Genomic DNA, 23685 nt, shown 5'->3' on the forward strand with positions numbered 1-23685 from the left:
ATACCCTAAGGGTATGACCAGACGTGGCGGATTTCTTCTGCAACTGTCCGCATCAATGCCGCACATAATCTGCGTTGCAGATTCTGTTGCGGCTTTGCCTAAAATGTGCATTAAATTGATGCAGACTAGCCGCTGCGTATTGAGGTGAAAGTGCTTCCCTTCTCTCTATCAGTGCAGGATAGAGAGAAGGGACAGCACTTTCCCTAGTAAAAGTAACAGAATTTCATACTTACCGGCCGTTGTCTTGGTGACGCGTCCCTCTTTCGGCATCCAGCCCGACCTCCCTGGATGACGCGGCAGTCCATGTGACCGCTGCAGCCTGTGATTGGCCTATGATTGGCTGCAGCCTGTGATTGGCCTGTGATTGGCTGCAGCCTGTGATTGGCCTGTGATTGGCTGCAGCCGTCACTTGGACTGAAACGTCATCCTGGGAAGCCGGACTGGAGACAGAAGCAGGGAGTTCTCGGTAAGTAGGAACTTCTATTTTTTTTACAGGTTGCTGTATATTGGGATCGGTAGTCACTGTCCAGGGGGCAGAAACAGTTACTGCCGATCGCTTAACTCTTTCAGCACCCTGGACAGTGACTATTTACTGATGTCGCCTAGCAACGCTCCCGTAATTATGGGTGCACACACGTAGTCACCCGTAATTACGGGACCCCATTGACTTCCTCAGTCTGGCTGTAGACCTAGAAATACATAGGTCCAGCCAGAATGAAGAAATGGCATGTTAAAAAACCAATACGCTCCGCAGCACACATAACATGTGCATGACAGCTGCGGACTTCATTGCGGAACTTAGAATATCCATTGAAGTCAATGGAGAAATTCCGCAATGAGTCCGCAACCAGTCCGCCACACGTCCGCAACATCCATTGTATGCTGCGGACACCAAATTCCGCACCGCAGCCTATGCTCCGCAGCGGAATTCTCCGCAACGTGTAAACTATTACAACTAAAAAGCTGTGGAAGGCAATGGAGAAACGTGTACGCTGTCAGCAGTGTGGTCATGCCCTTTAAGGAGAAGTAAACCTAAAGTACAAATCCGCAGCAGACAGTCTGTCCATTGGTTTGCACACCTTTTTAGTTAGGTTCGTGCAGACGTTGCGGAAAACTCCGCTGCGGGCCATAGGCTGCGGTGCGGAATTTGGTGTCCGCAGCATACACTGGCTGTTGTGGACATGTGGTGGAATTTCTCTATTGACTTCAATGGAGTTGCAAAATTAGGCAATCGGCAGATGTTATGTGTGTTGCGTTGCGGATTGCTTTCGTGAACAGGATATTTCTTCATTCTGGCTGGACCTATGTGTTTCGAGGTCTACAGCCAGACTGGGATGGAATGTTTTAAAAGACAGCAGGAAGTACTCTTCACCTGAATCCGCAACGGCTAATCCGCATCAATTTACTGCACATTTTAGGCAAAGGCGCAACGGAATCTGCAACGCAGATTATGTGCGGCATTGATGTGGATAGTGTCGGCAGAGATACGCCACTTCTGGCCATGCCCTTAAAGTAAAACGTATAACACCTACAATAAAGGGCAGCCGAGTGCCGGAGTCAGCAGGGAAGGTGCGATACATTTCGAGGATTGATGTTCTTCATGAAGCTATTTATATTTTTTACACAAATCCACCGAGACACCGGTATATAAAAACCTCATATACTTCACATACTCAATGTTTGACACCCAAGAAAAACTTTATCGACACTGAGCGACACTTGTCTATCTGACCTCGTAGGATAATAATACATTTGCACGCCGCTCACACACATACGGAAATGATAATCCTAAGTCTCTCCCACTTGACGACGCAAGAGCTACCTCTATACTCCATGTGAGAAATCGTCTTGCTCAGTTCTTGACATAACCGATTCCGAAAACTTGGCTACATTCACAAAAATCACAGATGTAGCAGAGCCGAATTGGTTATTCGTCTCTTATCTGTGCACCATAATAACTTTATGCACTGGATTAATGAATTGTAATTGTTGCTCTTTTATATGTACATATAGTCCAGCTAAAATGGACATTTGAGTATTTTGGGACTGCATCGTTCGTGTAGTAGAGCTGAATTTGTCATCTGATTCTTTTGGGGCTGCCTAGTTTACGAATCGAGGTAAGTCTCGTAGATGACATATTGTAGCAGATTTACTATGTAAAGATAACATATCAGTATGAGGTGTGGCAAATAACAAACTCAGCTCTGCTGCATCTGTACAGGAAGTATTCAGCTGTTTCTCAACTGAAAGGGATCTCTAATATTTTTAGCTACCGCTCATATAAATAAGCACAATCATGCTACACCCAAGCGGAGATCCCCAAAGTTTTCCGCATTATGAATATGGTGTATATATATATATATGTAAATAAACACAGCACCCCAATCCGACTGCGGCCTCCAAGAACTTGGGGGATCCCGTAGATATATAAGGTCCATTACAAAGTATCCGGAAAAAATATATGTATATCCGGAACCCCTTTAAATGAACTCAAATACTCCATAGAGACTGGTGACACAAGCTGCAACCCTATCACAAAAATCCAAATAATACCGTAATGTGCGCGACCAGAAATGAACAGATGTAGCAGAGCCAAGTTAGTCATCCGTCAGTATTCGCTGTGATATCAAAGTCTATTATAGTTTTACACAACCCTACTGCATTATCTGACCTGAAATAGTTTCCAGTATGCACAAACACAGCAGAGCCAATAGAGTTCAATAACAAATTCAGCTCTACTACACCGCTAAATATAAAAGTGCAACATTTCTCGTGTCATTTCTAGTTTAATCCCTCAGTAAATGAATCCGTAGCTGGAAACGTATAGGTCCGTCGAGCGAGAAGACCCAAAACACAGACCAGCAGCAACCACCTGTAATAGCAGATGAGCCGAGCTGGCTCTTCCAAAGTGCGGAAACCGACGGGGGGTAGACATTTTTCTGCAGGTGCTTTCCACACGGACACGAGACGGAGACGGAATATGACGAGTCCTTACCTTGACGTTAGTCCTGAGTGCACAGTAACAGGCAAAGAACATTGCAAGGAATAAGGAACATATGTAGCAGAGCTCAGCTGCGCTGTGCAGCACGGAGCATCGAGGCAGGATCCTTAGGATGTCTTACAGGGGAAGCCTCCGTATCGCTGTCAGTTAGATATTGCATTGATCTCTGCTTTCCCGACTTAAAAAAAAAAGGAAAAACCAGCGAGAGCAATGTCTTAAAGGCACGGAAAAAAAGCATCAAGTCCCTCGCCAGCCTACGAGCCGCTGCTTATTTTGGTCCAAAAATTTCAATTAGGAAAAAAAAAAATTCAGCTTCGCAAACTTAAGACGAGTCGCTTTTGTGGAAGACGATTTTTGAAGATTTTTAAGAAGAGGGTGATGAAGGAAACCGTAAAGATGAAAAATAAAAATATATCCGATCTTGTATCACTGAGGTTTTCTATTACTAAGAGTCTTAATGGAGGAAATTAAACCAGCTTCCGTTTCTTTTCTCTTCCCGTCTGGAGACACCAGACCGTTCTTTTTTATTTCTTCTCTTTGCTGCTCTTAAAGGGGCAGTACACACTAAATAATGAGTGTTGGACCCCAAGCTGTGGCTTTATCCCGTTTGACGGGGCATCGTAGGAAGAAGCTCAGCAGATTGTGACAGTGCTTGGGATTGGCGTAAGACTTTAAATGTGGCATTCCCTTCCCCTTCAAAGATTTGTCAACTTTTTGTTTCCTTTGATAAAAAGTGTTACGTGAGGGTGTATTATGAAGAAATAGATTGTCTTGGTTGACTGTTTTAAGGAGGATTTATCACAGGGGCACAATCCAATGTAATCATGAGGAGTCGGGAGCGCAGACATTTTTGTGGGAATTCCCCTTTAAGAAAAAGTTTTAATTTTTGTTTTTTTAGACACTTCAGTAGGGTTTAGTGGGTTTGTAAGGTCAGGGGGTTAGGGTCACATTAATTAAAATCACTACCGATAACTTCCATTCATTTCAATGAACGCCCGACCGCGCATTGTTAACCCTTTGGCGCTGCGAGTGTCGCCATATTCTGAGACCCATATCTTTTTTAATTCTCCGTTGATGGAGCGGGCTAAGGGTATGTTCACACGCTTAACAAAAAAGGTCTGAAAATACGGAGCTGATTTCAGAGCCTCTGATTTTCAGGCGTTTTTGAAGCTGAAAATGAAGCTTCTTTTAAGGGTATGTTCACACGCAGTATTTTCATGCGTTTTACACCTCGCATTACGCCTGAAAAAACGCCCCTAATACGCCTACAAACATCTGGCCATTGCCTGCAATGGGTTTTACGATGTTCTGTTCAGATGAACGTTTATTTTACGCGTCGCTGTCAAAATACGGCACGTAAAATGACGGCTCGTCAAAAGAAGTGCAGGACACTTCTTGGGACGTTTTTCATAGACTATTGAAAAACAGCTCCAAAAATGGGCATTAAAAACACAGCGAAAAACGCGAGTTGTTAAAAAAAAAACGTCTGAAAATCAGGAGCTGTTTTCGCCTGCAAACAGCTCCGTATTTTCAGACGTTTCTGGTCACTGCGTGTGAACATACCCTAATTTGGAGCTTCTTTTCAGGCGTTTTTTGAGGCGTTTTTATAGTGTTCAATGGAAAATCAGCTCCAAAAAACGCCTCAAGAAGTGACATGCTACTTCTTTTTACGGAGCGTCTTTTTACGCTACGTTTGTTAAAACAGCGGCGTAAAAAGACGCCTCGTATGAGCTAAATGCTGTTTTTCCAATTGATTTCAATGGGCAGATGTTTGTAGGCGTTAAGCTTCCGTTTCTTCATGCGTTTTTCGAGGCGTAAACATCTGCTGCAGATTCTTTGCGTAATTGGCACGAATTTGCGGTATAATCTGCCACGTCTGAATGTCCACGAATACTTTTGACTTTTATCGACGTGGCGATACCAATTATGTTTATTTTTTTTTATATTTTACATTATCTTAGGGGAGAAATGGGAAAAGGTTTCTTTTAAAACTTTTTATATATATATATATTTTTTTTGTCCTGCTAGGGGACTTGAACTAGAAATCATTTGATCGCTGGTACGATACACTGGAATACCTATGTATTGTAGTGTGTTATAATTTTTATTGGCTCTTATTAAGTCCGGCTTCCAGAGTACCATCGGCACAGAATGATCGCATAGGGGGTGATGGGGTAACGGAGGGGGCCCAACCATCTTTCTAACTGCTTCGATGCCGTGGACGCTTTATACAGCTGAATCTAAGAGGTTAAACGGCTGGGGTCACAGATATCCCTGATCCCGGCATAGGAACATACAGACGTCACCTGCTGAGTATGGAGTGGGCTCAGCCCGTGAGCCCACTTCATATTCTCCCTTTTGCAGCCATGACATACATAGGTCGTTAAGGGGTTAAATGGGTTGTCTCATGAAGATTTGGGCATATGGTGTCATAAAGGGGTTCCCTGCCTAGAGTCCTCCTCTATGAGCCCAATTGGAGAGCCGCTAACAACGAGTGGCTCTTGCTCTGACCGACTCAGCTCATCCATATACTACATGGTTGGTCATTCATCTGCTGATGATCGCCAGGGTTTCTGACGCCGGACCTGCGACAATCCGCAAATTGCCATGTTGACTACAATCTAATAAGCATGTAATGGTGAGACAAGCCCATTAATCTACACCCCAGGCAAAAAAAACAGCATGTACTCAGAATAAGGCCAGATTCACGCGAACGTGTCCGTTTTGCATGCGAAAAAACCACAGTTTTTCTTGCGTTGCAGTTTCGTGTGGCATCCGTGTACGCACCGTTTTTTACGTGCGTATGTCATCCTTATGTCATGCGTTTTTTACATCAGCCAAAAACTGAAGGTGTTTTTTTTCCTCATCATTTCTTTAGCAACCAGTGCGTGAAAATCCCGGACAGCACACAGATGTCGTCCTTCTGCTGACCGTTTCTTCACGCACCCATTGACTTCAACGGGCTGTGTGGTTCGCAAAAACGCACTACAATAGGACATAAAGTGAGTTTCACGCAGCGGACACACACTGCGTGATAAACAATGCATGACTGAATAGCCCCATTGATTTTCATAGGTCCGTGTGGTGTCCGTGAAAAAACCGACATGGACGGCTTTAGAGGATGAACGTTAAAAACATAGGCACTTTAAAGGGGTTTTCCAGCCCCTAAAAATTGATGGCCTATCCTCCGGATAGGACCCCAAAAGAGCTATTATGACCATTAAGGGTAAACTGTAAAATAAATCTAACATTAAAAAAAAAAATATGTAAAAATAACGAATGTAAATTAAAAAAAAACCATCAAATAAAAAGGTGAAAGGGAAAAATCCAAGACAACACAATTCACAGCCCAAACCATAAAGATCCTAAACTACACATAAATCTAAGACATTAGTCAAATCATCATACGGTAAGGCCACACAGAGCAGGACTGACCAGGCCGCGATGCGGCCGACAGCCGCGCCATGTTTGGCACGCCTGTCATGTTGTCTGTTTATTGCCCGCACGATGTTGCGGGTGAAATGTCTGTATAATCGTGTGGCCATACAGGGTGTATTAATTAATAGTGACATGTCAGAAGTTTTGATCCGTGGAGATTTGAGCGCTAAGACCCCCACCAATCGGTGAAACGAAGCGGCAGAATCGCTCGGGTGGGTGCTTAGCCGCTCTGTTTCCGTTTGGCTTTTCTCGGAAAGCCGAGCAGTTGGTGTACGGGCTCAGTGCCGCTCCGCGTGGCCTTACACTTCCTTCACACACAGATTCTTTTTTGGGCTTTTTGTGCCCTGATCGCACAATACAAATTTGATGCATATGTTGCATGTATTTTTTAAGCCAAAACCAGAAACGGAACATAAACACAAGAAATATATAAAAGAAGGCATTATAGATTTGATCGACTGGATCCCAATCTGGTTTGGGCTTAAAAAATGCATGCTAAATTATTATGCTAAAATACATATAAGTCACATGTACGTCACAATTCATCTTCTGTGTCAAGTTTTGTTTTTGGTTTTTATATTATAAAAAATAACCATCTATTATAGTTTTTGTTATAACATTTTTGGTGTATTTTTGTTATTATTGGTTGTATATGTTGTAAGAAAGTTGTAAATTAATTATTTATGAGCAGAAATGTCTGGAATTGAATGGTTAAAAATAATAAAAAATAAACGTCACACACAAATTCAAGGATAGGAGTAAATAGTATAGAATAAAATTGTACATATGAGGGCTCACGCACACGACCGTTGTTTCCTTCAATGCCCTATACTTTTTTTGCGGGTAAGACACTAAACCATTCATTTCTACTGAGCCATCCTTTGTTTTTGCGGATCCGTGTCTCCATTCCGCAAACTGATAGAACTGGTCCTATTCTTGTCTGTGCGTCTGTACCGTTTCGCTCATACTAGTCACAAAACGGAAAAGGTTGCGTGCATAAGGCCTTACTCAGCTGTGTTGAAGGGCTCAAACCATATCTTCATACATAATATTACATAACAGGGGAAATAAATAATTATTTATAAGAGAACCAGGTTTACCTCGAAAAGTAATTAATATCAATCACCACCAAGTGAAATATCCGATAGAAAAATAAAAAGTATCAATAGCCTCCAAAGATATAAAATGTACTAGGGCAATGACATAGGGCCCCCATTATCACCTCATTACACTACGTGTACCTCATCCTATTGATAAATCTCACCACAATTATTTGATTTTGTCCATTTGAATTCAGATTTTCACAAAGCAGTTTACTGCAGATTTTTTTTACAAGAATATAACTACTATAAGGACATGGCCCCACGTGGCGGATTTCCTCCGCAGCTGTCCGCATCAATGCCGCACAGAATCTGCGTTGCAGATTCTGCGGCGGATCTGCCCAAAATGTGCAGTAAATTGATGCGGACTAGCTGCTGCGGACTGCGGGAAAAGTGCTTCCCTTCTCTCTATCAGTGCAGGATAGAGAGAAGGGACAGCACTTTCCCTAGTGAAAGTAAAAGAATTTCATACTTACCGGACGTTGTCTTGGTGACGCGTCCCTCTTTCGGCATCCAGCCCGTCCTCCCTGGCTGACGCGCCAGTCCATGTGACCGCTGCAGCCTGTGATTGGCCTGTGATTGGCTGCAGCCTGTGATTGGCCTGTGATTGGCTGCAGCTGTCACGTAGACTGAAACGTCATCCCGGGAGGTCGGACTGGAGGAAGAAGCAGGGAGTTCTCGGTAAGTATGAACTTCTATTTTTTTTACAGGTTGATGTATATTGTGATCGGAAGTCACTGTCCAGGGTGCTGAAACAGTTACTGCCGATCGCTTAACTCTTTCAGCACCCCGGACAGTGACTATTTACTGAGGTCGCCTAGCAACGCTCCCGTAATTACGGGTGCACACACGTAGTCACCGGTAATTACGGGAGCCCCATTGACTTCCTCAGTCTGGCTGTAGACCTAGAAATACATAGGTCCAGCCAGAATTAAGAAATGTCATGTTAGTAAAACCAATACGCATCCGCAGCACACATAACATGTACATGACATCTGCGGACTTCATTGCGGAATTTTGAATCTCCATTGAAGTCAATGGAGAAATTCCGCAATGAGTCCGCAACCAGTCCGCCACACGTCCGCAAAAACCATTGTATGCTGCGGACAACAAATTTCGCACCGCATCCTATGCTCCGCAAGAATATAACTACTATAATACTGCCCCTATATACAAGAATATAACTACTATAATACATCCCCTATATACAAGAATATAACTACTATAACACTGCCCCCTATGTACAAGAATATAACTACTATAACACTGCCCCCTATGTACAAGAATATAACTACTATTATACTGCTCCTATATACAAGAATATAACTACTATAATACTGCTCCTATATACAAGAATATAACTACTATAATACTGCCCCCTATATACAAGAATATAACTACTATAATACTGCCCTATATACAAGAATATAACTACTATAATACTGCCCCTATGTACAAGAATATAACTACTATAATACTGCCCCTATGTACAGGAATATAACTACTATAATACTGCCCCCTATATACAAGAATATAACTACTATAATACTGCTCCCTATATACAAGACTATAACTACTATAATACTGCTCCTATATAGAAGAATATAACTACTATAATACTGCTCCCTATATACTAGAATATAACTACTATAATACTGCTCCCTATATACAAGAATATAACTACTATAATATTGTACCTATATACAAGAATATAACTACTATAATACGGCCCGTATATACAAGAATATAACTACTATAATACTGCCCACTATATACAAGAATATAACTACTGTAATACTGCCCCCTATATATAAGAATATAACTACTATAATACTACCCCCTATGTACAAGAATATAATTACTACAATACTGCCCCCTATATACAAGAATATAACTACTATAATACGGCCCCTATATACAAGAATATAACTACTATAATACTGCCCCTATATACAAGAATATAACTACTATAATACTGCCCCCTATATACAAGAATATAACTACTATAATACTGCTCCCTATATACAAGATTACAACTACTATAATACTGCCCCTATGTACAAGAATATAACTACTATAATACTGTCTCTATATACAGAAATATAACTACTATAATACTGCTCCTATATACAAGAATATAACTACTATAATACTGCCCACTATATACAAGAATATAACTACTATAATACTGCCCCTATGTAGAAGAATATAACTACTATAATACTGCCCCCTATATACAAGAATATAACTACTATAATACTGCCCACTATATACAAGAATATAACTACTATAATACTGCCCCCTATATATAAGAATATAACTACTATAATACTGCCCCCTATGTACAAGAATATAACTACTATAATACTGCCCCCTATATACAAGAATATAACTACTATAATACTGCCCCCTATATACAAGAATATAACTATTATAATACTGCCCTCTATATACAAGAATATAACTACTATAATACTGCCCCTATATACAAGAATATAACTACTATAATACTGCCCCCTATATACAAGAATATAACTACTATAATACTGCCCCCTATGTACAAGACTATAACTGCTATAATACTGCCCCTATATACAAGAATATAACTAATATAATACTGCTCCTATATACAAGAATATAACTACTATAATACTGCCCCTATATACAAGAATATAACCACTATAATACTGCCCCCTATATACAAGAATATATCTACTATAATACTGCCTCCTATATACAAGAATATAACTACTATAATACTGCCCCCTATATACAAGAATATAACTACTATAATACTGCCCCTATATACAAGAATATAACTACTATAATACTGCCCCCTATATACAAGAATATAACTACTATAATACTGCTCCCTATATACAAGATTACAACTACTATAATACTGCCCCTATGTACAAGAATATAACTACTATAATACTGTCTCTATATACAGAAATATAACTACTATAATACTGCTCCTATATACAAGAATATAACTACTATAATACTGCCCACTATATACAAGAATATAACTACTATAATACTGCCCCTATGTAGAAGAATATAACTACTATAATACTGCCCCCTATATACAAGAATATAACTACTATAATACTGCCCACTATATACAAGAATATAACTACTATAATACTGCCCCCTATATATAAGAATATAACTACTATAATACTGCCCCCTATGTACAAGAATATAACTACTATAATACTGCCCCCTATATACAAGAATATAACTACTATAATACTGCCCCCTATATACAAGAATATAACTATTATAATACTGCCCTCTATATACAAGAATATAACTACTATAATACTGCCCCTATATACAAGAATATAACTACTATAATACTGCCCCCTATATACAAGAATATAACTACTATAATACTGCCCCCTATGTACAAGACTATAACTGCTATAATACTGCCCCTATATACAAGAATATAACTAATATAATACTGCTCCTATATACAAGAATATAACTACTATAATACTGCCCCTATATACAAGAATATAACCACTATAATACTGCCCCCTATATACAAGAATATATCTACTATAATACTGCCTCCTATATACAAGAATATAACTACTATAATACTGCCCCCTATATACAAGAATATAACTACTATAATACTGCCCCTATATACAAGAATATAACTACTATAATACTGCCCCCTATATACAAGAATATAACTACTATAATACTGCCCCCTATATACAAGAATATAACTACTATAATACTGCCCCCTATATACAAGAATATAACTACTATAATACTGCCCCCTATATACAAGAATATAACTACTATAATACTGCCCCCTATATACAAGAATATAACTACTATAATACTGCCCCCTATATACAAGAATATAACTACTATAATACTGCCCCCTATATACAAGAATATAACTACTATAATACTGCCCCCTATATACAAGAATATAACTACTATAATACTGCCCCCTATATACAAGAATATAACTACTATAATACTGCCCCTATATACAAGAATATAACTACTATAATACTGCTCCTATATACAAGAATATAACTACTATAATACTGCCCCTATATACAAGAATATAACTACTATAATACTGCTCCTATATACAAGAATATAACTACTATAATACTGTCTCCTATATACAAGAATATAACTAGTATAATACTGCCCCCTATATACAAGAATATAACTACTATAATACTGCTCCTATATACAAGAATATAACTACTATAATACTGCCCCTATATACAAGAATATAACTACTATAATACTGCCCCCTATATACAAGAATATAACTACTATAATACTGCCCGCTATATACAAGAATATAACTACTATAATACTGCTCCCTATATACAAGAATATAACTACTATAATACTGCCCCCTATATACAAGAATATAACTACTTCATTTGAAACAGCAATGAATACAAATTACCTGAATTATATTATTCCTTATTTCCCCCCTATTCCTGACTAATCAGTAGTAATCTTGTCTCTGGATAAGAGCAGACAGGTAAAATATTACGGACAGTAATAAATAATGTAGAATGTTTCGGTTTGATCTCCTCTACATAAAACAGTGGACTTTTCAGATTTATAATCATTGGAATTAAGTTATAATTACATTAAAAATTCAACTTGGACTCGCAGGAGACTTCGTTTGCTGACCTAAATATTACATAACGCTGGATTAACAGCTCATGTTTAATTCTGAAGTTGGCACTCAGAGTGGTACGAGTGGTTTTAAGACATTTTTCTGTAATTCTAAGCAGAAGTCCTGTGACCGACGATCATGGCCTAAGAATCTGCAGGATAGTCAGAACTGTCAAGTTTTCTAAACCATCACGTCTGGTAGTCAAATCACACAGGAGTATGACTGCAATTTTGGAGAATTTTTGTGATTTTTTTAAATTAAAGAACAATTCCAGTTTCACCAGTAACACTGTAAACATTTCCACCTAAGATAATAAAAATAATTTTAAGTAATGATTAATTTTATTCTGGACATGTACCCCAAAATAAAGTTTATTCCTCTGACCAAAAAAATGGAAATACACTGTGCATGTGCCGATTCTCTGATGCAGCTGCTTGAGGATTATGTCAAGGGCGCCATCCATGTCAATCGACATACCAGGGGCTGGTATGCAAAGGTTCATCAGTATGCTTAAAAGGTCTGGATACACCCAACGGAGACTAGAGCCGTCAATAGGATACGCTGCTGGAGATTTTCTACGTTTCATCAGATTTCATGAAGTCCGAATAAATTTAGCGCAAATTGAAACTGCCCGGATTGCCATGAAAAGTTGTGTATGACACTATGAGGTCATCTAGGACTGTATCCAACCCCCCCCCCCAAGCTCTTTAACGCCAAGACAGCATTAGTAATGTCAATGTGACAGCGACATAGATGGGTATGGGTAAACAGATGATAGACGGTGGTAACAAACAGCCTGTTTAAAAACATACTGCACTCTCCTGATTTTTTATGCTATACACACACTGTGGTATATGAAGAAGCAATGGTTTTTTAACAAGCGGTCCAAAAATTACCCTTTTTGGGAAGTAGCAACAGGTTTGGGTTTATTTTAAAGAGGGAAAAAAAATAATAAATATATATATATATATATATATATATATATATATATATATATATATATATATAGATATATATATACACACACTATCGTTCAAAAGTTTGGGGTCACCCAGACAATTTTGTGTTTTCCATGAAAACTCACACTTAGATTTATCAAATGAGTTGCAAAATGACTAGAAAATATAGTCAAGACATTGACAAGGTTAGAAATAATGATTTTTATTTGAAATAATAATTTTCTCCTTCAGACTTTGCTTTGGTCTTGGAATGCTCCATTTGCAGCAATTACAGCATTGCAGACCTTTGGCATTCTAGCTGTTAATTGGCTGAGGTAATCGGGAGAAATTTCACCCCATGCTTCCAGAAGCCCCTCCCACAAGTTGGATTGGCTTGATGGGCACTTCTTGCGTACCATACGGTCAAGCTCCTCCCACAACAGCTCTATGGGGTTGAGATCTGGTGACTGCGCTGGCCACTCCATTACAGATAGAATACCAGCTGCCGGCTTCTTCCCTAAATAGTTCTTGCATAATTTGGAGGTGTGCTTTGGGTCATTGTCCTGTTGTAGGATGAAATTGGCTCCAATCAAGCGCTGTCCACAGGGTATGGCATGGCGTTGCAAAATGGAGTGATAGCCTTCCTTATTCAAAATCCCTTTTACCTTGTACAAATCTCCCACTTTACCAGCACCAAAGCAACCCCAGACCATCACATTACCTCCACCATGCTTGACAGATGGCGTCAGGCACGCTTCCAGCATCTTTTTAGTTGTTCTGTGTCTCACAAATGTTCTTCTGTGTGATCCAAACACCTCAAACTTCGATTCGTCTGTCCATAACACTTTTTTCCAATCTTCCTCTGTCCAATGTCTGTGTGCTTTTGCCCATATTAATCTTTTCCTTTTTTTAGCCAGGCTCAGATATGGCTTTTTCTTTGCCACTCTGCCCTGAAGGCCAGCATCCCGGAGTCGCCTCTTCACTGTAGATGGTTGACACTGGCGTTTTGCGGGTACTATTTAATGAAGCTGCCAGTTGAGGACCTGTGAGTCGTCTATTTCTCAAACTAGAGACTCTAATGTACTTGTCTTGTTGCTCAGTTGTGCAGCGGGGCCTCTCACTTCTCTTTCTACTCTGGTTAGAGCCTGTTTGTGCTGTCCTCTGAAGGGAGTAGTACACACCGTTGTAGGAAATCTTCAGTTTCTTGGCGGCAATTTCTCGCATGGAATAGCCTTAATTTCTAAGAACAAGAATAGACTGTCGAGTTTCACATGAAAGCTCTCTTTTTCTAGCCATTTTGAGAGTTTAATCAAACCCAACCCACAAATGTAATGCTCCAGATTCTCAACTAGCTCAAAGGAAGGTCAGTTTTATAGCTCCTCTAAACAGCAAAACGGTTTACAGCGGTGCTAACATAATGGCACAAGGGTTTTCTAATCATCCATTAGCCTTCTAACACAGTTAGCAAACACAATGTACCATTAGAACACTGGAGTGATGGTTGCTGGAAATGGGCCTCTATACACCTATGTAGATATTGCATTAAAAACCAGACGTTTGCAGCTAGAATAGTCATTTAGCACATTAACAATGTATAGAGTGTATTTCTGATTAATTTAATGTCATCTTCATTGAAAAAAAACTGTGCTTTTCTTGCAAAAAGAAGGAAATTTCTGAGTGACCCTAATTTTTTGAACGGTAGTGTAGAAAAAAAATGTCACTTGACACAGACTGATGTATAACTGCTTGATGCAATTTTTGGTGGTAATATTCGATATATGCCAAACAATGAGAGACGTCATGTCCATAACCATGCAGGTGCACGCTGTCAGCACACGGGTTAATATTATTGAAGAAGATTTGTGAATGATGTGATAAAGTTGTTGATTCACAAATAAATGCAAAAAAGGAATTGTATAGCTGCAGCAGCACTCACTCACAGCAATGGCTGGCTGTCTAACTAACTGACTGACTCCTATACCTCTCTAAAATCTATCTCTCTATCAAATGTTCGAAATCTATTCTATTTATTTTCACTATGAAACATATTCACAGACACTATCAGATTAACTATTAACTCTCTGTATTCTGTGTTTTACTATCTTTCACTCTCTATCTAATGCCCTCTCTCTCTCCTCTCTGTATCCCCAAAAATCAGCAGCATTTCCTGGTTGGGCTGTCTATAGTGCCTATGACTAATCTGACTGTCATCCAGTGAGTCATTAGTATCCTTTATGATTGGCTGTGCTAGAGAGAGGGCTGTCTGCTAAGCATTATGGGGAAACGCGCCATCGCAAGAGGTCATCTGATCCTTCTTCTCTCTCTCCTTCTGATTGGTAAAATATCTGCCACTATTGAGCTATTTGTGCGGGACGAATCCCAAAAGTTTTAAATGCGCTGATCTCTATTTATGCGTGACTACAAGGGACTAATAGATATAACTTTAAAAAGTTTTTTTTCCAAAGTTGTCAGACATGGTGGTGGGAGCGATTTATAGGTCCAAAACCTACCTTGGCGACATGTGAGGTAAGTGTATGTCACAGCTACCAAGGGGGAGTATGGAGCGGGGTCACGGGTTACAGCCGGCACCTCGCTGCAACTGGCGGGTTCTGCAAAAACTCTGAGCCTGACCGTTTAACCACTTAGCCATTAGAAAGAGGAGGGTGGCCCCCCACTGTCAACCTGTCACCCTCCTACGCGATGAGATTGCTGTTGATGGTTGTCATGGTAGCCTAGGGGCCTAATGAAGGCCCCAAGAACTGTCATCTCTCTGCTCCAATTATACCTTGCCAGATGCAGCACTTAAAATCGCATACATAGGTATTGCAGTGCATTGTACCAGTGATCAAACAACAGCGTGTTCGTGTCCCCTAGGAGAAATGTAAAAAAAAAAATTGTAAAAAAACCCCAGTTAAATTAAATGTTTTAATAATGTTTAATAATGTACAAAAAAAAATAATAATAATATTATAAGTAAAAAAAAACCTCTTACCATTTTCTCCTAAAATAATGTATAAAATAAAAAAAAGTAAAAGTCTAAACTATTCAAATATTACGTTATTTAACCCGTCGGATGAACGCCGAAGCAAAAAAAGATTCACAAACTAGGTTTTTTTGTTCACCTAGCTTCGCACTAAAAATGGAATAAAATTTGGCAAAAAGCCTTATGTATCCTAAAATAGTAGCAATAAAAGCTTCAACTTGTTCCGCAAAAAAAACGCTTTATCAACGAAAAATAAAAAAGTTATAAGTCTGATAATATGGCGACATAAAATAATTTTTTTGGTCGCAAATAGTTTTTAATGTGTAGAAGTAGTACATCATAAAAAACAATATAGATTTGGTATTGCCGTAATCGTATTGACCCGCAGAATAAAGTTAACATGCCGTTTTTTACCGCCAAAACAACATAACCCAAAAAACAAAGGGGGAATAAAAAAAATTCCAATACCATCCCACAAATAATTTTTTGCCGTTTCCCAATACATTATATGTTACATACTTTAATTGCTGACATTAAAAACTACAACTCGTCTTACGAAAAACATGTCCTCATATGACTCTTGATGGAAAAACAAAAAAGTTACGGCTTTTGGAAAGCGGAAAACTAAACATGGCTGTGGCGCCAAGGGATCTGGTTTAGCAAACTGCGTTCCTCATTCTAGAGGACCTGGCATGTCCATACATTACACAGACAGCCCATTCATTTTAACGAAAAACGTGCAATACTTAATTTCTCCTGTGGTGGCGCTGCAAGTAAATTGAACATTTACTGCCAGGTTCCCCCACAGCTTACAGTTTATTGCTTTGGGATCAAGCAGCTGGACACCCTGTGATGAGCTTTTTGTCAGTTTACCCTTCTAACAAAAAGGGATTGTCCAAAGCAGACAAACTCTTTAAAATCCTAATTTCACATGAACATCTTTTGCAATAAAAACTGTGAAAAATATATAAATAATTATTCTATGTGTGTCCCAGGAGATCAGCCATTTCCCCCTTCCTCTATCTAACAATCCTGTATCTGTGTGTAAGGCAACTGCCTGCAGCAGGAGCACCACTCCATAGATCTGTCAGCAATGGGAGACCAGTAACCCAAATAACCCCTCAAGCTCCTCCAGCCTCTCAGTCAAAAATAAAAGGGATCAGGGGGAAATTAACACTTTTATTTCTAGGCTTACTGCTCCTTTAATGTCACTCCCATTATGCCTCAGGATGGAGCACAGATTTTATATTCTGACAGAAGGTACAAGGGAAATGACAACTTATCTGGGAACATGAGGTGCTCTGTAAAATAATTATTTTTCAAACACATTTAACAATTGTTCCCACAAATTTCATTATTCTACTGATGCTAATTTTATTACTGCCCCCTATGGACAAATAAATGTAAACTGCATGTAAAGCATGGTTATAAAGGATATAGGATTTCGATCTAAGCACTAGAGGGAGACATACACACATAACAGACTTTTGAAGATTAGCTTGAAGTTAAAGGAGATATCATAATCATTGTTGAAAATGCAATATATTAAAGGCAAATATATATATATATATATATAAAGGAAGTTAAAGGTGTTTTCCGGCTTCTGCAATTCAAGCAATTCTTGAAAAACACTTTCTGCAACAATACCTTACAGATTTCAAGATCTCTGCTTGCAGTCATGTGGGAAATAATGGGTGAAAATCTGTCCTGGTCATGTGATGATCCCACAGGTTCAGTTATCAGAGGTCTGTCTTGTGAGGCTGGGTTCACACGACCTATTTTCAGACGTAATGGAGGCGTTTTACGCCTCGAATTACGCCTGAAAAGACGGCTCCAATACGTCGGCAAACATCTGACCATTACTCTCAATGGGTTTGCCGATGTACTGTGCCGACGACCTGTCATTTTACGCGTCGCTGTCAAAAGACGACGCGTAAAAAAGACGGCTCGTCAAAAGAAGTGCAGGACACTTCTTGGGACGTAATTGGAGCCGTTTTTCATTGAAAAACAGCTACAATTAGGTCCGTAATTGACGCCGCGAAAAATGCGAGTACGAGCAATTACGTCTGAAATTCAGGAGCTGTTTTCTCCTGAAAACAGCTCTGTAATTTCAGACGTATTTGCCGTTAGCGTGTGAACATACCCTAACAATCCACCAGTGTGAGTGTCACATGAACAGGATAGATTCTTATCCACTGGAAATAAGCAATGACGGTTCTAACTTAAGGACAGCAAGCGGAGATCATAAAATGTGAAAAATGTAAACAAAAAATATATTATAAAATTGTATAACATTTCATTATACATTGAACAAACACTTTTTTGCATCACAAACCGTTAATGCCACTAGATAATGAAGGAATAAAGCATTGTAACCATACCTTTGTTTTGATGTTGACTTAGGGCTGGACAATTGATCTAAAAAACCACAAAGTATCCGACATCATATTGCGCATTTCAGTTTTTTCGTTAATTTTTTTCCCCTGGCATAAAGTGTATCTGCACCGTAAGGTTCCTGCTCTACCATTCACTATGTATCGCTGGACGGTCACAGCTCAGCGCAGACAGGCGCGAGACAGTGATGTCATCGTGACTGCGCGAGCCACATAGTCCGGAGGAGCAGAGGGATCTCATCCACTCGTCATTGGAACGAGGTTAGGTAAGGCCCCATGCACACGACCGTGCCCGCAATCACGGCCCGCGATTGCGGGCACGGCCGGCCGCTGACTGACAGCCGCATTTTCGGGCCGTGCTCCCATACTTTGTATGGGAGCACGGCCCGCAAAATGTGAAAGAATGGACATGTTCCATAATTCCCGGAACATTTCCACGGCACTGACACCCTTCCGTAGTGCTACGGAAAGGTGTCAGTGTTCAATGAAAGTGAATGGCTCAGTTTTTGCGGACCGCAATTGCGGTCTGCAAAAACGGAGGTTTTTTACGGTCGTGTGGGGCCTAAGTGTGTATTTTACTGTGTGGAGGACAGTTATGGGGGGGGCAATATACTGTGTGGAGGGCAGTTATGGGGGGCAATATACTGTGTGGAGGGCAGTTATAGAGCATTATACTGTGTGGGGGAAGCTATTTGGGCCTGTCCTATGTTGAGTCCTTTGCAAACCGTAAAAAATTACATTTTATCCCCTTGGGTGCGGTATATACAAATTAACTGGCGACTGTTTGCTACACCAGGAAGTGTCCTGCATCCTAGCGAATAAACACTCCCCCTTTTAGTGATTGACGTCTCTCCCCCACCGCTATGTCATTACATCTTCTTTTCAAATACCTCGCAACGGCAGATTACCATAGCTGCGTTTAAGGATGCCGCCAGGGGCTCAGGTCTCCGTGGCAGCCCAAAGAGTTAAAGCAGACTGCAATATTGATACAGTTTATGCCGCAAATCTTCGCAAAAAACGCAACTAAAAGACTTTGTGCAGGACCTACAAACATAAGGTCACATGAATATGTGGGCAGGTCCTGAAGCCAAAGAGTAAGGGCCAGTTCACACTGAGGTTTTTTTTACGTGGAAACCGCGTTGCAAAACGCGGCCGAAAATGCCTCCCATTGATTTCAATGGGAGGCGGACGTGTTTTTTTCCCGCAAGCGGTAAAACCGGCTCGTGGGAAAAAGGAGCGACATGCCCTATATTTGGGCGTTTACGTCTCTGACCTCCCATTTACATCAATGGAAGGTAAAGAAAGCGTTTTTCACTGCGAAAAATGCGGCACACGGCGTGCAGGCAGATCAAAATTTTGAGGCACCATTTTCTGCCTACAAAAAAACTCTGTGTGAACATACTCTAAAGAAGCAAGACCCAACAAGGAAGAGTGTGAGCTGCTGTGTAAGTGTATGAGGCCTGGGGTCTGTATAAGTTTGGGGGGTCTGGTGTCTTTATTAGTTTAGGTGGTCTGTATTTAGGGGTCTAGTCTGGGTACTGTATTAGTTAAGGGGGTCTGGTATGGGGTCTGTATCAGTTTAGGGGATCTGGTCTAGGGTTTGTATTAGTTTAGGTTGTGTGGGGATCTGTATTTCTTTAGGGTGTATTCTGGGGTCTGTATTTGTTTAAAAGGGGTGTGGTCTGGGGACTGGAATTGTTTAGGAGGTATGGGGTCTGTATTTGTTCTAGTGTCTGGTGTGCGGTCCGAATCTAGGGGTCTGGTCTTTGGTCTGAGTTTATTTTTGTTGCTATAGAGTCCATGACGGCTGCAGAAGCGAGGGGCAAAATATGTCTCGACAGGAAACTCTGCAGTCGTCAGGAGAAGTCGTCATGGTGGTCTGGGCCGGATGGAGAAGAAAAGGAAAGAGAACGACTACCATCAGAGAAGACATCACCTGTAAGTCCCTGGATTCTCTTGTTATGGTAAATCCTTGTAAGTACTCAACATCAAAACATCAGTATGTTTCTAATACTTTCTTCCTTCACTATCTTGCGGTATTAACGGATTATGATGCTACCGTAAAACGTGCTGACGGACTCTCTTTAAACTACTGTAGACCACTATGGAAATGACAAGGAATATTATCACTAACTTTTACCATCTCATTAATGGGCACCAACACATGAAATGAGGTCCAATGAATAGTAGTCCCACCTCCTTCATAATCACTTTTGTGATACATTAAAATGTTTAGGTTAATTTGCGATTCACATAAAGATTTTTCGGGAATACGTTTTTTCTTTTTTTGTAAAATAGTTGAAATTATTTTTTTTTAGAACATCTGTGCACTAAATATTATGCTCCACGAAAAAACCTCTGGGGGAGATTGACAAAAGAAAATGTGGCAAAAACTGTAGTACATGCTGTGCGCGAAATATATGTTACGGGAAAGATTTACAGATACTGCCTAAGTTTTAGTCAGAAAATGTGCCAATTAGTTGGTTTAGTTGGCCAGTTTTTTGCGACTAAATTTTAGTGCATTTTTGGCAACCGGTGTCACTTGCATAGGCCACTCCCTTTTTGCTAAACCACACCCTATTTTCAGCTAAGCCACACAGCCTTGTTGAGGATGTAAAAAAAAGGGTCTAAACAGGTAATAAATGTGTCACACAGCATGTACGCCATAATACTGACATAGTTACATAGTTACATAGTTACATAGTTTGTACGGTTGAAAAAAGACACATGTCCATCAAGTTCAACCAAGGGATGGGAAAGGGGAAGTGGGATAGGAAAGGGGAAGTAAAAAATTTCTACACATAGCAGTTAATATTTTTTTGTTCTAGGAAAATATCTAAGCCTTTTTTAAAGCCATCTACTGTCCCTGCTGTGACGGCTCCTGCGGTAGGCTATTCCATAAATTCACAGTTCTCACTGTAAAGAAGCCTTGTCGCCTCTGCAGGTTGAACCTTTTTTTCTCCAGACGGAGGGAGTGCCCCCTTGTTTTTTGAGGGGGTTTTACAAGGAACAGGATTTCACCATATTTTTTGTATGTGCCATTAATATATTTATATAAGTTAATCATGTCCCCCCTTAGTCGTCTTTTCTCAAGGCTAAATAGGTTTAGTTCTTTTAATCTTTCCTCAAAACTTAGATTCTCCATGCCCCTTATTAGCTTCGTTGCTCTTCTTTGTATTTTTTCCAACTCCAGGGCATCCTTTCTATGAACTGGAGCCCAGAACTGGACTGCATATTCTAGATGATACACGACAATATTTTGCTGGCCTTTGAAGCAGCTGATTGACACTGCATGCTGAAATTTAGTTTATGATTTACAAGTACACCCAGATCCTTCTCAACAATTGACTCCCCCAGTGTAGCTCCCCCTAGGACATATGATGCTTGCAGGTTTTTCGTACCCAGATGCATAACTTTACATTTATCTACATTAAACTTCATTTGCCAAGTGGACGCCCAAACACTTAGTTTGTTTAAATCTGCCTGCAATTCATGAACATCTTCCATAGACTGAACTATATTACATAGCTTGGTGTCATCTGCAAAAATAGAAATAGTGCTATTAATCCCATCCTCTATATCATTAATAAATAAGTTGAATAATAACTGACGCATTTTGAATTGTAAATTCGCCCCTATGTGTTTTAGGCACCATTTACACATCAAATGACTAGAAAAAGGAGGTGCAACATGCGCTGGATTTATTAATGGCATGTACTATTCTTTTACATCAAAATATTGGTGTAAAGTACATCAGCATGAGGCGGCATAAGGAAGAGAAAAGTGTCTAACATGTCCAGCAAGATGCTCCAAATTTATTATACAGCGTGCAGCACTATTAGTAATTTGGCGCAGTTTCTGCCTGTCTGGTCTTGATTTATCTAGTCTTACTTTAAGACAGTAATAATTAAATCTCCCTCTTTGTTTTTAGTGGGATGAAGAATTTTAGTCGATCTTGCTCTGAAAGATTAGATTATGGAAATCTTTATATCTGAATAATTCACGTACTTTTATCTTTAAAGCAAAATGCCAAAAATGTGCCGATGTCTGAAAGAAATAGCAAAACTTTCCAAGAATTCCCACCAGGCAAGAGAATAAAAACCTTCCATGTACGGCACTTTTCTTTTGAGAGATCTTTTACCTTTCTGTTCTTTACTTTATTCTGATTCACTAAATATAAATGAAAAATATAAAACACAAATTAAAGCTCATGAGATGGTGAACATTCGTCATATCATATCATAGTCTGCACAGTATTTCACTTGTTTGAACATCAGTTTGTGCTCCAGAGCTGCCCTTAGTCGGCCATTATAAAGACTATGAAGCACTGTCTAAAGTCACCCGGTCACTCAACTGCATTCAAGTGTACACAGACTCATCCTTTCTGTGTTCTCCTCTTATCTCTCCATGTTTCTCAGTTTTTGCATGTTAGGTGACACTATACGGTAGAACATGAAGTTCCTACAAGTCTGTATTATATATGCGCCACCCTATAGTGCCTCCATAAGCCACTGCATTTTCCAACCGGGATCGTATGTCCATAATGTAATACGGAATGCCACAATTTTTCCCCCCATAAATCTTTTAACCCCCTTAGATGCCTAGGTCAATAACGATCGCGGCATCTAAAACGCTAGAAAGAGAATGGCGACCCCCTCTGACAGCCCCCCCTGTGACATGATCAAGGGGTGTCGATGGTTGGCATGGCAGCCTGGGGGCCTAAGGAAGGCCACTAGGTCCGCCATCTTTGCACTCTTATTAACTCATGCCTCCGGCAGGGCTTAATAGATGCCTGTCATAAAAACTATATACTGCAATAAATTAGTATTGTAGTATATAGCGTAAGCGATCCAATGATCGCTGGTTCGAGTCCCCTAGGGGAACTAGGGAATAAAAAAGGAAAAATACGTTAAATAAAGATTTTATGTACAAAAAAAAAATATTAAAAGTTAAAAAAAATATATATTCTTTTCCCCTTAAAGCATTGTAAAAAAAAGAAATAAACATAATTGGTGTCGCTGCATCCCTAAAAGTCTGAACTGTAAAGCTATGTTCACACGCTAAAGTAAAAACGGCTGTAAAATACGGAGCTGTTTTCAAGGGAAAACAGCCGTTTTTTAACTATTTTTCTATTGACACAATGAAAAACGGCTC

At 39.8% G+C, this 23685-nt stretch overlaps 1 protein-coding gene across 5 annotated transcripts in view; it reads right to left on the reverse strand.

Moving 5' to 3' along the window:
• DLG2 (discs large MAGUK scaffold protein 2) overlaps nt 1-23685 on the reverse strand; it is a 1355189-nt gene that overhangs the window by 975377 nt on the left and 356127 nt on the right. The window contains exon 1 of one of the 5 annotated variants that reach the window (XM_075851401.1): nt 2996-3553. The exons of the other annotated variants lie outside the window; for them this stretch is intronic. Within the exon in view, the coding sequence (XP_075707516.1) occupies nt 2996-3037 (42 nt within the window). The 5' untranslated portion in view covers nt 3038-3553. Of the gene's footprint in view, nt 1-2995; nt 3554-23685 lie in introns of those variants that run through there. 5 annotated transcript variants of the gene reach the window in all.

The sequence above is a fragment of the Rhinoderma darwinii genome, chromosome 2 (assembly GCF_050947455.1).
Source record: "Rhinoderma darwinii isolate aRhiDar2 chromosome 2, aRhiDar2.hap1, whole genome shotgun sequence".
Lineage (NCBI taxonomy): Eukaryota > Metazoa > Chordata > Amphibia > Anura > Rhinodermatidae > Rhinoderma > Rhinoderma darwinii.